General features: G+C 52.3%; 1 protein-coding gene across 7 annotated transcripts in view; it reads left to right on the top strand.

Annotated features, from left to right (window-relative positions):
- The window catches only part of Msi2 (musashi RNA binding protein 2), a 376,733-nt gene that overhangs the window by 323,553 nt on the left and 39,333 nt on the right, over positions 1-13,847 (top strand). For 6 of the 7 annotated variants that reach the window (XM_023705519.1, XM_004645275.3, XM_023705516.1 and 3 more), the window contains exon 10: positions 4,041-4,115. In XM_023705519.1, the coding sequence (XP_023561287.1) occupies positions 4,041-4,115 (75 nt within the window). Of the gene's footprint in view, positions 1-4,040; positions 4,116-6,687; positions 7,336-13,847 lie in introns of those variants that run through there. The other variant, XM_004645276.2, reaches the window with a different exon arrangement.

Here is a 13,847-nt window from a genome sequence, read left to right as displayed (position 1 = left end):
CACACCTATTGTACATACATGTACGCACATCCTTGTAGAACAGGCTGGAAAGCCACATTCTGCCAGCATTTGCCGACAGCAGGAGATCAGGGGTACCTTGCAGCCACACTTTTAGACTTACTGGGATTTGTCTGTCCCCAAGCTCTGTTTAGGTTTTTCCCAAGGAGGCATCCCATTTGTTCAGCCATTTCCTAGTGGACAGAGGAAGCTGAGAATTCAGCTCATTTTCCTTGGAAGCAGTGAAGTCTGTTAGTACTTTCTGAGATGGCAGGAAGGTTCTAAGTTTGTGCAGGTCAGCATGGTAACCACAAGTGGCATTTGCTGGGCACTTGAGATATGGTATGTGCCAATAAAGAACTGCATTTCAGCCCAGGGATATAGTTCAGTGGCACACGCGCCTGCCTGGCAAGGTCCTGAGTTCGATTCCTAGTACTAAAAAGAAAAACAAATGCATTTTTCCTTTTATATAATTGTAACATAAATCAGCTTGGAGGAGCCCTCATCATGGTTCTGGGCCTGAACATCTAGTAGACTCTGGCTGTTAAGTCTTTAAATAGGAAGGGCTCGGGGCTCTTGGTATTTCTTCTGCTTGCAGAGCTCATGAAGCTGACATGATACTGAGGCAGTGCTTGGCCTGTCATGCAGCAGATATGTCACACTCTGGTGGTTCTTTGGGTAAACAACCCTATCTCTTATCTCTAAAGTCAGGGGCCTGGCGAGAGCAGTTTTCTGTGACTCTGCTTAGCTGAGTAACAGAGCCCAGGAGAGGCTGAGTCACAAGCTCATCTAGAATGCAAGCATCTCGAGGTCTGGAGGAAAGCTCTAGAGCCACAGTTCTGGCCCCAGAGGAGCTCACTGGCACATCCAGGTTCTGTTACTGATGGCCGAGTTTTGCTGCTGCAGTAGAAAGCCAGTCTGCAGGAAAGGTGGTCATCCAGGCAGAAGGCTTGATTTTTTTTTACTTTAGTGACAAGAGATAATTACTGTAGGATTGATCAGGCATCCAGAGTACCGAAGCAAATAAATTGTGCAGTGGCCAGTGTGGGCGGGGCCCGGCTGCTCATGGAAGCAGTGACGAGGTCATCCCACTGTAATGTGGCTTGATGGCGCACCCGCATGGGCCTGCTATAATGTGTTATTGATATGCAGCCAGCCAATTTCCCCCGTGCGGCTGGGGCTGTGAGCCGTTGGAGCAGAGCTGGCCTGCATAGCAGTAAATGAAGAGGAAAATTGAAGTAATGTTGTATTATAAATTTATAATTTCATCTGCCTGACCTAGAGGGTGCTCAGTGATGGGGGCCTGGAGATGCAATCCCCCACTCAGACAGATACCACATTTTCATCTTTCTCCTTGAAGAGATGAGGGTATTGACCTGTCCAAAAAAGCAGGTGGGGCCTAAAGTTGGGTAGATGAACCGCACTCTTCCCCTTTCTTGTTAGAGACTTCCAGATATGCCGGGAAGAAAGCAGATATGTAATCAGATGTTCAGAGCGGTCTGAGTATAACTGGCCCATCTGCAGTCCCTTCCCCACACCGTGGAAAAGTGACATGTGGGCTTATGCTTTCGCTGTCAGATTAACACTAAAATATTTAAGACCCTCAGCTCTCAAATTAGAAGCAGAGGAGCCATTTTTCATTAGAAAAGCCTCTAGGCAGCAGTGGTTTGGCTGTTTGCATATAATCCGTTTATCAATATTGTTGAAGTAATGGTATAAGAAATCGAGCGCTGAAAGCTGTGATTTGATAGCAGGTGATTAATTTGCAGGAGACTTGAGCTGCCCAGCCATGAATTAAATACCTTGGAAGGAGCTGGCATGCGTGTGTTCGTTCACGGCATCTGAGGTCTCCATCTTTCCCCCTCGGGTCCTTGAACTGAGCTTCCATGGGCTCCTGCCCCTAGGAGAGCACTCAGTGAGAAGCTGCTGGATGGCTCTGTGTCACCTGCCAGCCTTCTACCACGGAGACCCCAGGGGTGGGACTTAAGCACGCAGGGGCAGCACAGATGGCAGGGTCCTGTGGAAGCGCAGCAGGCTCTGCTCACTGGGCAATCAGTGTGACTGCACGTTAGGGGAAGCTCTGGCTGGAGCCAGGGAAGGAGCCACAGCTGGTCTCCACTGAGGACGGGCACATCTCCACTGAGGATGGGCACATCATTGCCTCGCAGCACAGAACCTGGGAGTCTCTTTGCAGATAGCAGGACTCATGCTCTAAGAGAACAGAGAAGACCTTTATCTTAGGTCATCCTGGAGCCATGAAATTGCAGATTGAGCAGCTGCTGAAAATATATATATTTATTACAGTGTTGGAAGACTAAGAAGTCCAGGAATAGAGTTCTGGCAGGTTCCACATCTGCTGAGCATGTGTGCCTCTTAGATTCCTCAGTGTTCCCCCTAATTAGAAGGGATGAGGCTCTCTCTGTGGTTCTCTTAAGTCCTGATCACTGCCCAGAGGCCCCACCTCCTCATACCATCACGTTGGGTGTTAGGATTTTGGTACGTGAATTGGGGGCACTGCATTCAGATTGTAGTAATCCCCAAGGGCATGGTCTTCAGCCACAGACAGAATGGGAGCCGTGTCTTCTGGCCTTGAGACCCGTGAGTGTCTGTTCTGGGTCAGGGGCAGGACCAGCACAGAAACCACGACACCTAGAAAGGAGAGGTACCGTGGGCAGCAGGGAGGCCAGCAAAGTCCGACTCATGACAACAAAGTGGAGCAAGGTGGAATTTAGTTGGTGATCTTTTTCCTTTAGCCCTCGCTTGCAGGGTTGGAGAGCACCTGTTGGGACATGGGAGAATCCCTGGGTAGGTCTGTGCCGAGATCCTGGAGCCAGGGCTGTGTAGGAGGCCGGAGAATCTGGGCACTGTCCTGACCCCGCCTGTCAGAGTAATTTTCTATCAGCCTTTGGGAGACAGGCAACAAAAGTGACTCTGGCAGCTGTGGGCAGCAAGGGAGACAACTGGGAGGAGCGTGAGCAGTGCTGGGAAGTGACAGGAAGAGGGGAACAGGACACAGAGGAGGTAAGAAGCAGGGGAGCTGAGTGCTCAGTGGCCTGGGCCCAGCCAGGGGAACAGCCTGGTCAGGAATGACCTGGTTAGGGGGCCAGCTACTGTGGCTGTGTCTCAACACAAGGTTCTGCTGCTGACATTAAAGTAAATTCTGGGCCACCGCAGAGTCATACAGGAAGGAAGTTCATGTTCCTGGTAACCCCCAAAACCACCACAGACATCCAGATCAGAGGTCAGAGCATGTCTAGAGTGTGGCCATGTGCCAAGAGGACGGAGGCAAAGCGAGCCTTGGTACAGGGGCAGGTTGTAGCGGTGAATCTGTGACCAGTGAAATTCTAGCCCAAGAAGGCTCCACAGACCTGCACTGTGGCCGGAAGCAAGAAGCAGGGACCTGAATGGCGAGGGCTTCAAGCAGCTGGGAACAGACTGGAGAGGCTGCCATAGGCACCAGGTGCTTTAGCAAGATTTTCATTGCACCGCTCCGTGTCCCAGACATTGACACAGCTATGGAGCATGCATACCAGCCACAGGCCCTGAGCCCTGCCTCCTGCAGGCCATGGCTCAGAGGCCTGGCATTTTCCAGGGCACAGGGTCAGCCCTGAATGTGGCCGCTAAACCGCAGCCCTTGACTGGTGCTGGCCCTCTTGTCCACTGCCTCAGGAGGAGGCATTACAAGGACTTTAATCTCCTACTGTCAACAGCTTTAAGGAAAAGTACATGCAGGGTAAAGCTCTCCAAATGTCAGAGCCAGGCACAGGCCCTGTGTTTGGTGCTCATGCGTGGCATTTACTCTGCAGGTTCAAGAAAGTGCATGGGCTTTGGGAGGTCTGTGGCCCAAAGACGGGTTAATTACCAGTGGGCTGGCAGCAGCCCCGAGCCACAGGAGGGGTGACCCGGGCCCTGGGTAACGACCTTCTCCGGAGACAAAGCCTTCTGCGAAAGTAACTACAGCTGTTCATCGCTGCCACCCTCCCCGGGTTGCACCCCAGACCTGAGGCAGCTGTCTAATGGCTTTCTTTCTCTCTGTATTCAAGGCTACCCCAACTTTGTGGCAACCTATGGCCGGGGCTACCCTGGATTCGCTCCCAGTTATGGCTATCAGTTCCCAGGTGAGTGTCTCGGGCACCTCGGGTTCTAGGACTCAGGAGTGGGGTGTATTTGGGAGGAGTAGGGAGGACCCTGAGGGAGAACTCAGCTCAGACACCTTCATTTAAGAGATGACCAGTGAATGCTGACTTCCACGTCCGTCAGGCCAGTGTCAGGAGGCAGCTAGCTTTTCTGATTCTTAGTCTTTCCTGGTCCTGGATATCTAAAAATAGCAGCTTTTCACAAGAAGGGAAGCAGACAGAAACAGGAGACCCCTCTGCTCACCTTTTTCTGAGCCCATCTCAGGTTTCTTCCTTCTGGGGACTGAATGCTAAGTGTAGGGTTCTTTCACCCGTCTGCCACCCTGTCGCTTGTCTCTTGATCCCCGCATCTGCATTCCAACATCTGACTTTTCTCTGCCCTCCCTGCTTTTCCTCCTCTCCTCCTCTAGCTCCGCTCGGCTGCTCCAGCTTTGGGGCCTTCTCTTGTATGGGGGTGTTTGCTGGTGGGGTTTGGGTTGGCTGCCCATTCAGGACGGGACTGTGTGGATTCTTCTGCCTTTTGTGTGGTGGCAGAGGCTTGAAGTCCAGTGCTCAGGGATGCCCAGCCTCCAAGGCAGGGGCAGCCTGGGTGGACACTGCTGCGGGGGCAGGGACGGAGCTACAGGTGAGCCTATCTTTCCCAGCTTTGGAGTACAGATGCAACTATGCCAGGTGCTTGTATATGTGAGTGAAAGGCTAGTAAGATGTCTGGAGAAAGCATTGGGAGTGGAGTCTGGTCTTCTGGGGTTCTCTGCTTCTCGGGCTGTGGGTGGAGTTGCGTCCCTGGCTGTGCATGTGCACACTGCCCCCCAGAGGGCCCTGCTGGGTCACTACCCCTGTTCTCCAGTCCCCATCTACAAGAGCCCCTCAGGCTCGCGCGTCTCAACCTGCTGAATGCTGTGCTGATCTGTGTGCTTGGAGCAGCCCAGCTCTCTTCTGTCAGGTCGCCACTTCCCCGAGGGTTGTGCTGGTCCCACAAAGACACAGTTGGGAGAGTTTAGCGTGGCATAAGTTGGGGGACAACAAAGTAGATCCCATGCTGAGACCTCTTTCTCATCTGAGAGCCTGCCCCTGGGCACCCCATGAGCCAGCTCAGAAGATACCTGGTACAGCTGCGTCTCTATGAGCTCCATCCCAGCATCTGCACCAGACAGAGGTCTGGACAAATGACAGCCAAGACTGAGCTGACTGGGATGGGGTCCCTGGTGCTGGTCTGTTCCTGAAAGCGCACCGGGAGGTGGTGTGATTGTGCCTAGCGATTAGCTGTTTATCACTGGCTCCAGCTCCTGCAGCTTAGCACAACTGACTAGGTCTGAATGGGACAGAAGTCTGGCGCTGAAGTAGACAGACAGCAGCTCCCTGATGGGGCCGGGAGGCTATTCTGTTCACTCTCCTCTGCTTGCCCGCTCACACCCTGAGAGCCTTTGGCATCTCTTAACTGATGGTCAGAAAAAGGCCCCCAGTAGCCACAGAGTAGGCCTCTTGCTCCCAGGGTGGTGAAGGGAGTGACTTGGGCAGAAAGGCGTGGCCTGAGTTTACTAGGAACCCAGGCTGGGCTCAAAGTTCCTTGCACTCCTGACCTCCGCCCTGGAAGTGCTGCCCCCTTGTGGAGCACTGGCTCTCCTGTTTGTCCCAGACAGCTTTCCGAGCACCTAGTGGTTCTAGACCCAAAGCCCAGGGGGCCCCTTTGTCATTCCAGTCAAAGACTCAGATATTCTGTTCCTGTGGGAACTAGATATGGCCCTCCTGGAGCGTGGCCATGAGGGTGGGGCCCTATCCATCTCTTGTCCTGGGCCCTAAGCAGTGTTTCCAGTGGATCTGGCTAAGACAGTGTGGAGAAAGGGGTACCCAGAGCTGGGGCAGCCCAACCCTCTGCCTTCTCTTTACCCCAATCTGATTGATCCTGTTGACATCACCCCACACCCCAGGGAGCTTGTGACTTTGTGACAATGGCACAGCCTGCCATGTCACCACCTGACTGTCCTGATGTGTTTCTTTGTGGCCTTCTCAATGTCCTCACTGTGTGCCCACCTCCCACCCCGGCCCCCTTTACGCTGTGTGGGTCCCATGCCCTATCCCAGCCCCTCTCTTGCTGGCTGAGGGAAATGGAAGTACACCTGGCCCCCAGGAGCTGCCCAGCTGTCTGTCCGGTCTGCATTCATTCCCAAGCCAGCCAGGGAATGGAGACACAAACCAGTCCCTTTCCAAAGCATCCTGCTTTGCACCTGCATGTCCTCACTCTGTGGCTACCTTCCCAGGGTCCAGGTCACATTCTCACCTGTGTGCCGTGGGCTTGTGGCGGATCTTCAGGGCCACATGATGGGGACAAGCAGCACTTGGCTGTGCTCTGAGATGCTCTGAGATGGGAGCTGGACACCTTTGGTAACTGTCAGAGCCATTTGGGGAATGACTGCTTTGTCCCCAGCCCAGGCACCTAGCTTGGCCCAGGTGTGAAAGGGGGACCGAAATGGTGTGGTGAGCCTCCTCTCATGATCCCCCTCTGGACTGTGAATGTAGGCTAAGCTGTTAATTCTGTTCTTATTTCACTTTGCAGACTATTTGCCGATTTCCCAAGACATAATTTTTATCAACTAGCTCTAAAGAGAGGCAATAGCAAATCGGGGTTTGCCACCATTTCTAGAGAGGATGCAGCCCCCCCCCCAGCTGATGTCCAGGCCCACTGAGAAGCCCTGTCCTAGCTGCCTGTTTGAATGAGTATTCCTTTCCTGTTTTAATTCTCGGAAAAGACTTCATTGCCTCTCTCAATTTAAGACAAAAATTATTCTCCAGTTCCGTCCTGTTTTGTTTCCTGTGTGCACCAGGCCAAGGGGAGCTTCTCACAAACTTCATAGAGGTTCCTCAGGGGAATCCAAGAAGACAATATCAAGTTTTTAAAATAATGATCAACCAGGCTTGTTGGGTATCTCATGGGGTCAGCACTTAAGTACTGGTGGTCCAGAGGGGTTGCAGCTATGTGACTTCAGGAGCACCCGTGGTGGACAATGACAAAAGTGAACACACACTTAGACCCTTCTAGAAAAATTATGAAAAAGCGTAATGTGGAAGAACGACTACAGAGTCGTTATTGGATTGCCTTTGTTGTTTGGGGCCAGCCTCTTAGTGCCTCTTAGTGCCCCTCGGCATAATAAACACATCTGCCTCTGCAAATGACAGCGGAGTTGCCCAGGCCTTGCCCTGTGCTGGGCCCCTCCCTGGACAGCTTCCTCACCTCCCTGCCTGTGCTGGCCTTGTCTTCCTTAATGGCACCAGTGGGTACTGAGGGCCCATCCTGATCGGCCCCACCCCAGGGCTGGCAGCCCCAGTGCTACCCCCAGAAGGATCTCTGTCCTTATTGCTGAACTCCTCCCTCTTTGAAATATCTCCTGTCTTGGCTAACGGCCTGTGGCTCAGTGGACCTGCAAGAGTCGCCCCTCTGTCAGTTCTCGTGGTTTGTGAGATGTTGCACGTGTACTTGCGTCTGAGGCATCCGATGTGAGCAGATCCAGACATTTGAATATCATTGTCCTTGAGACCCCACGTATGCGGTTTGGTTCTTCTTGTTACAGATGCTGGATGTAATAAGTGGTTAGTTTCCTTTTTTTTTGCCACAGGCTTTTTTATGAGTTTCTTTTTCTTTTTTTTTTTTTTTTCAAAACCTATGTGTGGCTCCTCCCCTCTTCTTTTTGGTTTGCTGTGAACTGCTTTGCCTTGGTGAACTTGGCCCAGTATCCTTGCCTCACCAGCGTATCGGCCATTGTGAATCTTCTCCAGCTCTGTAAATAGTTCATCTGCACTGCTCCCTAATGACATTTTATTTTTTTCCCTGTAAGCAACTGAGGTAGAAAAATAAATTGTTTACCACGGACATGCTGTGTGCTGCTGTCTCTTAGCCTGACAGTGTCCTGTTCTCGCTCCGGGGGAGGTGAATGCACTAAATAACCAGTCCTGATGAGAGCCGGGCACAGTCTCTGGAAGCATGCGAACCCCCCTGCCTGTGCCCAGCCCTCCCTGCTTCCTCGAGAGCCCGGGGCTGGCTCGCTGGCAGTGATCTGTCCTTGAGCAGCATCTCAGAGCATCTGCATGCGCCAGCTGCACGGTCCTGTCCCATGCCCCTTCTCTGCCATCACTCCTACCCTCAAATGCAAGTGCCACTGAAACATCTGGAGCCCTCACATCTGTGCACCAGGGGTGTATGTGTGCACGCACATGTGTGTGTGTGTGTGTGTGTGTGTAGTACCTGTGTACTTGTGCACATGCTTGTGCACACTGGCTTGCAGGTGAGTGTGCGTATGGCTCGCTTTCCTTCCTCACGAACAGTATAGTTCAGTCTCCACAGGGGTAAGGTGGAAACGCTGCTGACTCCCGAGGCCTGCTTTGGAGGTTTCACCTGGCCGCTCAGGAGCCAGGTAACCTTGCGCAAGTCCTGTCGCCTTGTAAGCCTGAGGATTGTGCAGGCGCCCAGCTAGTTGGCTGTTAGAAGCAAGGGATCGTGTGTGTGTGTGTGTGTGTGTGTGTGTGTGTGTGTGTGTGTTCATAAAGTGGTAAATGCTGTGAGCTTAGAAGTTTTAGAAATGGCAAGCAGTGATGTTCTTGGTAGGGAAGTGTGGGCTTCCTGTCCTTCAGCACTGCCTGGATCTACCTGTGGGTGAAAGAAATGATTAAGATGGGCTGCTGATCCAATAGCCCATCAGAGAAGGTGACCCTCAGAGCAAGTCCCCAAACATGGCATCAGCTGATGTGTGGATATATGACATCCCTGGCAGAGAAATGGCATACTTGAGTCCTGAATTGGGTAATGTCTTAAGAGAAGGATTAAAAAGAATGAAAATACAAGAATGGGCTAAACCAAAACAAGAATTTGTTTCTCTCCCATGTAAAAGAAGTCTGGTGTGGCTTCATAATATTAGGGGTCTGTTTTTCTTTTCCCCTTCTGTCATTTTCAGCGTGGGGCTCCGCTTCACAGCCAAGGAGACTGCCTAAGTTCCAGCCATCACATACTCTTCCTACCTGTTTTTAGTAACACTTCTTAGAACTCATGCTTGACACTCTGCTTATAGCTATTAGGTCAGAACTTGGTTGCATGGTCAGTTTTCACCGCAAGGAAATGTCAACAATGGCTTTATCCCAGCTAATTGTGGACTCATTGACACCAGGGTATTGTGGTACTAAGGAAGAAGAAGAATGACCCAGATTCTAGGGACCATTTAACAACCACCACTGCCAGCCTGAGAAAGCAGCACTGTTTGAGTCTTAGGGATTACGAGCACATCAGGGTACAGGGAGCCCGCGGGAGTGGCCTGGCTGAGGGGAGGTGCAAGGTAGGCGAGCCTGAGTTGAGGTTGGAAGCCAGAGCAAGGGAAAGGTTGGACGAGGGTCTGAAGGAGAGGCAGATGTGTCAGTTCTAGAGTGAGACAATGGACCTGGTGTGGTCCAGGCCCAGAAAGAAGCTTCTAGGGAACTGGAAAAGTTCTCTCTGCACCCCCGCCCCTCTGCTCGCAGCCCTGCCATCTTGGCTCTGCTCTTTCCCCGCCTCAGGCTGGCCCATGGTTCTTTCTTGGGATCTTTGATTTCTAATAGGTACAGAATTAGTTTGCCTCCAGCTGCCAAAAAATCTCCATCTTTGGTTGTGGCTTCAGCTACCAGGCCTTTGGGCCATTTAGAAGAGCTAGCCCGTGTCTGGTGGAGTAACGCTCACACCTCTCTCACCACAGGAAGTTGTGTGTGGCAGTTGCAGGGGCAGCGTGGGTCCCAGGCCCAGAAAGGAGGACCTTTCCCATCTGGCTCAACTTGGGCAATGCTTCTGGAAGTGCCGTGTACCGACCCTTTCGGCTGTGGGACTTGGGTCTCATCTCAGTGCCTCTGTGGACTGGCGAGCACTGGAGGCTCTCTGGGGCTCTGGTGTCTGGTGACCAGCAGGAGGAGGGCTGGCAGCCAGGAAGAACTCACAGTCCACTCATTATATACTCTTCGTCTCAGTGTCTCCATCTAATGGTGGCTCTTTGGTGCCAGATGACTTCCCAGTACTCTTTGGTGTCCTTGACCACAGATAGCCCAGGGACATCTTTTCCTCTGGAGGGGATGCTGCTCCAATCCCTCATCAGAGGGGGCTGCTGCCCAGTAAGCTCGGGTCCAGTCATCTAGGTTGGGCAAAGGCTTGGAGGGCCATCGTAGCCTGAGGGGCCTGGCTTGAGTGTAGGAGGCAGGGAAGAGAGCCCAAATGCTTGGGAGGCAGAATTCACCTCACACAGGACCCATGCAGAGAGGCAGGGCCATAGGAAAGGCTGCAGTTCTCAAAAATGCCATTGGCTGTTACACCAGAGACCCAGACTCCTGCCTGGGCAGCCATGGCCTCACACATGCGCAGCCCAAGCTGGGTGCTACAGCACTATAGACAGAAGCGCTCCCTTGTTGCGGAGAGCCGTGCATCTGCCTCATCCCAACCCCCTCATCTTTCACATCAGCTCCGCCCTGCAGCCTCCTCCCCTGGGATTACCCCTTCCCCTGGGCTCCAGCTCCCCTGGGCCAGCCTGCGCCTGCACCACCTGGCCCTGTGTGCACTTGGGGCTTAGCATCTCTTTTGAATATTAAAGTGAGGAAGGCAGATCTACTGCTTTCAAAGAAGATGGAAAAGTAAAATTCAGCAACACGCCCCCAGTCCAGCCGGGCCTGGCAGAAAGCGTGCTGGGGCTGCGCATGTGCTGTGGTGGCCTCTGTGGGAAAGCAGGAGTGGACTCTATTCCCAGGTGGAAGCAGAGCACAGTGCCTAATAGGCTCTTAATAAATGTTTGCCGAAATGAATTGGAGCAATCGGAATTGACAGGAATTTCGGGTTTCACTTGCGATCTGTTTTCTGTGCCTCTTGAAGCTTCTCTGCATAAATAAAGAGAAATGTGACTGAGCCCTCAGCTCCCCATGAAAGAGCCCCAGCGTTCTCCAGCCGGGGGTTGGGAAGTAGAATTCTTGCCCTTCGCTTGCCAGGAGAGGACAGTCGCCTCTGGCCTTGGTTTCCCTGTTGATCTTGGCCCTGCTCCCTCCCTCACAGGTTGTTGAGAGGCTCAGTGAAGTAGGAATGATCTGATGCACTGGGCCAGGTTCTAGTGTTGTGTCTGTGGAAGGCAGCCCTGGACAAGGAGCAGAGTGACAGCTAGGGGTGACGGTGAAAAAAGCCGTGGACGTGGCTTCTTCCACCTCCCCAGCAGGCTGAGACCCGGCACCCCCACCTCTGCCTCACTGCTGTCCGAAGCTCCCTGCACCTTCACAGGTCCCCATTAAGTCTGCCAGCAGGGACTTAATCACCTCTTCTCAAGCCTTCAGTTTTCATTTCCATCAGCAAAAGCAAGTGAAAGCCTGTAGCTTAAAACACAAATCAGACCAATAAGAAAAACACTTCCATTACCCTAAAAGTGTGAGATTGTGAGCAGTCAGCAGTGCTGGGCCTGAGGCCTGGACAGGGTGTGCTTGGTGCACAGCCAAGGACAGGCTGAGGGCATGGGTGTGACCACCACGCCCTGCTCCCTGAGCTGCAGAGTCCCGCTCCAAGCCTTCCACCGAGTCCAGCTCAGCTTGGATCCCCCACCCCTGGGAGATGCCAGCTGGCAGGGTCTCCTGTGCCTCTGCTGTCCCTATAGCTGGGGCAGGAGTGCATACAGCAGCTGGCTCATCTGTTCCTTTGAGGGCATAGGGATGCTGAGCAAGGGAGAGGAATTCCGAGCCTAGCAGAGGAGCACCCTGCTTGTGGCCAGAGGGGTTCTCTTGGTGTGCCCAGCTCACCGGTGGCAGCAGGTACAGGACAAGAGGAAGAAGCTCTGCTTGTGCTTCGAGGCCTTCAGGGAGGGGCCAAGTCTCAGCTTTTGCAGGCGAGTTCAGCAGAGTGTACTAGACGGGGCTTCTACGCAGCAGAAGCGCGTTTCTCACCATTCTAGAGGCTGGGGGGTGTGAGGGCAGGGGGCTCACAGTCTCAGGGTGTCAGGATACTTCCTGGTCCGCATGTGGCCACTTCTTGCTGTGTCCTTGCTCAGCGGAAGGGGCTGGTGAGCTCTCTGGGACCCTCTGTATAAAGGAATCCTCAGTCAGCAGGATTCCACCCTCGTGACCTGACCACCTGCCTGAGGCAGCACCTCTAACGCCATCACATGGATGGTGACAATTTCACCTATGTATCTTGAGAAGCATTCAGTCCCCAGTGGGTAAAATCTGCCCTGGGAAGTACACCAGGTAGATGATGAGAGAGGGGTATTCCAGGTCTAAGGACCAGCAGGAACCAAGCCAGGAAAATCTTGTGTGTCTTCTCTCCTCATTCTCTCCTCCCTTGATTCCATCCGTATGCCTGGACCAAGACAGTGGGACAACACTTTTGCATTGGGGAATGGATGTTCTGTGATCCCAGGCCCCAGCTTCATGGGCAGACTCTGAGGGAGGCATGATGTTGACCCCTACCTTGCCATAGGAAGCCACTGTACTGATAGGCTCACAGGCTCTGCCTAGGTGCCACCTGGCCAGAGTGCCTTCGCCTTGTCCAAATGTGCTCACTCTTCCAGGGATAGGACAGCCTGGCCCATGCAGGCCTTGCCACCTGCTCTGAGTCTGAGCAGATGTTTAGCTAGCCTTGGGCCTTCTCCAGGCTTCTTTCTGATCTCCATATCCGGCATTGTGGGGATTCAGGTAAGACTAAGAGCAAGAAGAGACAGGCTCCCTCTCCCCAGTTCCCACCCCCATGCTTTCCCACCCCTCTGCCATCCTTCCTGTATGCATTCACTGCAGAGTTACCAGGCATTTGTCAAGTCACAGGCCCTGCCCTGGGTGCTGGTGACAGTGTGATACAGGAGAGATCAGCCTCGGCCTTTATAGGTCACTTGTTGGGAGCCTTTATAGGTCACTTGTTAGAGGCGCAACAAGTTTCCACTTGTTGAAGGGACCAGAAAGGCTCCTTCTCCCCTGCCCTTCCAAGAAGAGCTGGGAGGAGCTGGCTGAAGGAAGGCATGTCCAGGCCAGGGACAGTGGCACTGCCAGCCCAGCCGATGAGCATAAGCAGCAGGGCTCAGACCTCTACGTTCCCATCTGGTACAGTTCTGTCACGGGAGTGTGGCCACCCAGCCAGGAGCTCCCCAGCCCTGCTCAGCCCTCGCCTCATGTAGTCACATGACCCACCATAGGTAGAGCCCGCACTTGAGAAGAAACTGCCCTTATCACTCTCAAGCAAATTATAAATGTTATCTGTTAAAGCCCCTAGGATGCCAAATGTCATGTAAATTAATAGGATATTAGAATAGGAAGCACCAAAGGGATTTCTCAGCTCTACCACTGTTACCTTGGGCAATAACAATAAAAATAGGAATTAAAATTATTTCACTTGCTCTGAGTGCTCATAGCAGCCTGACAAGGAGACAGCCACAACTGATTTTTGGTGTGTGTAGTTTTTTTTTGTTTTTTAAGAGATAAAAAACAGTAAAAAATAATAACAATAATGATACAGAATTTCACTAAACAAAATGATACAAATTCAACAAGATTTGTTATATTGTATTTTGTTGTCTTCAGGTTAGTTGCTCAGATCGCAAGATATAAGCATGCAAAATTAGACAAAAAAAATTAAAAGGAAGAAAAACAATTTAAGCATTAACTGTTCCCTTTCAGTAGACCAGTGGAAATCAGCAGTACAGTTATCCAAGCTATCGTGTGTATATACGTATATTTTTCCCCTTCTTCCTTTTCTCT

This window comes from Octodon degus, unplaced genomic scaffold, assembly GCF_000260255.1.
Source record: "Octodon degus isolate 3935 unplaced genomic scaffold, OctDeg1.0 scaffold00222, whole genome shotgun sequence".
NCBI lineage: Eukaryota > Metazoa > Chordata > Mammalia > Rodentia > Octodontidae > Octodon > Octodon degus.
The sequence above is the reverse complement of the archived record's forward strand: the minus strand, read 5'-3'. Positions and strand labels throughout refer to the sequence as shown.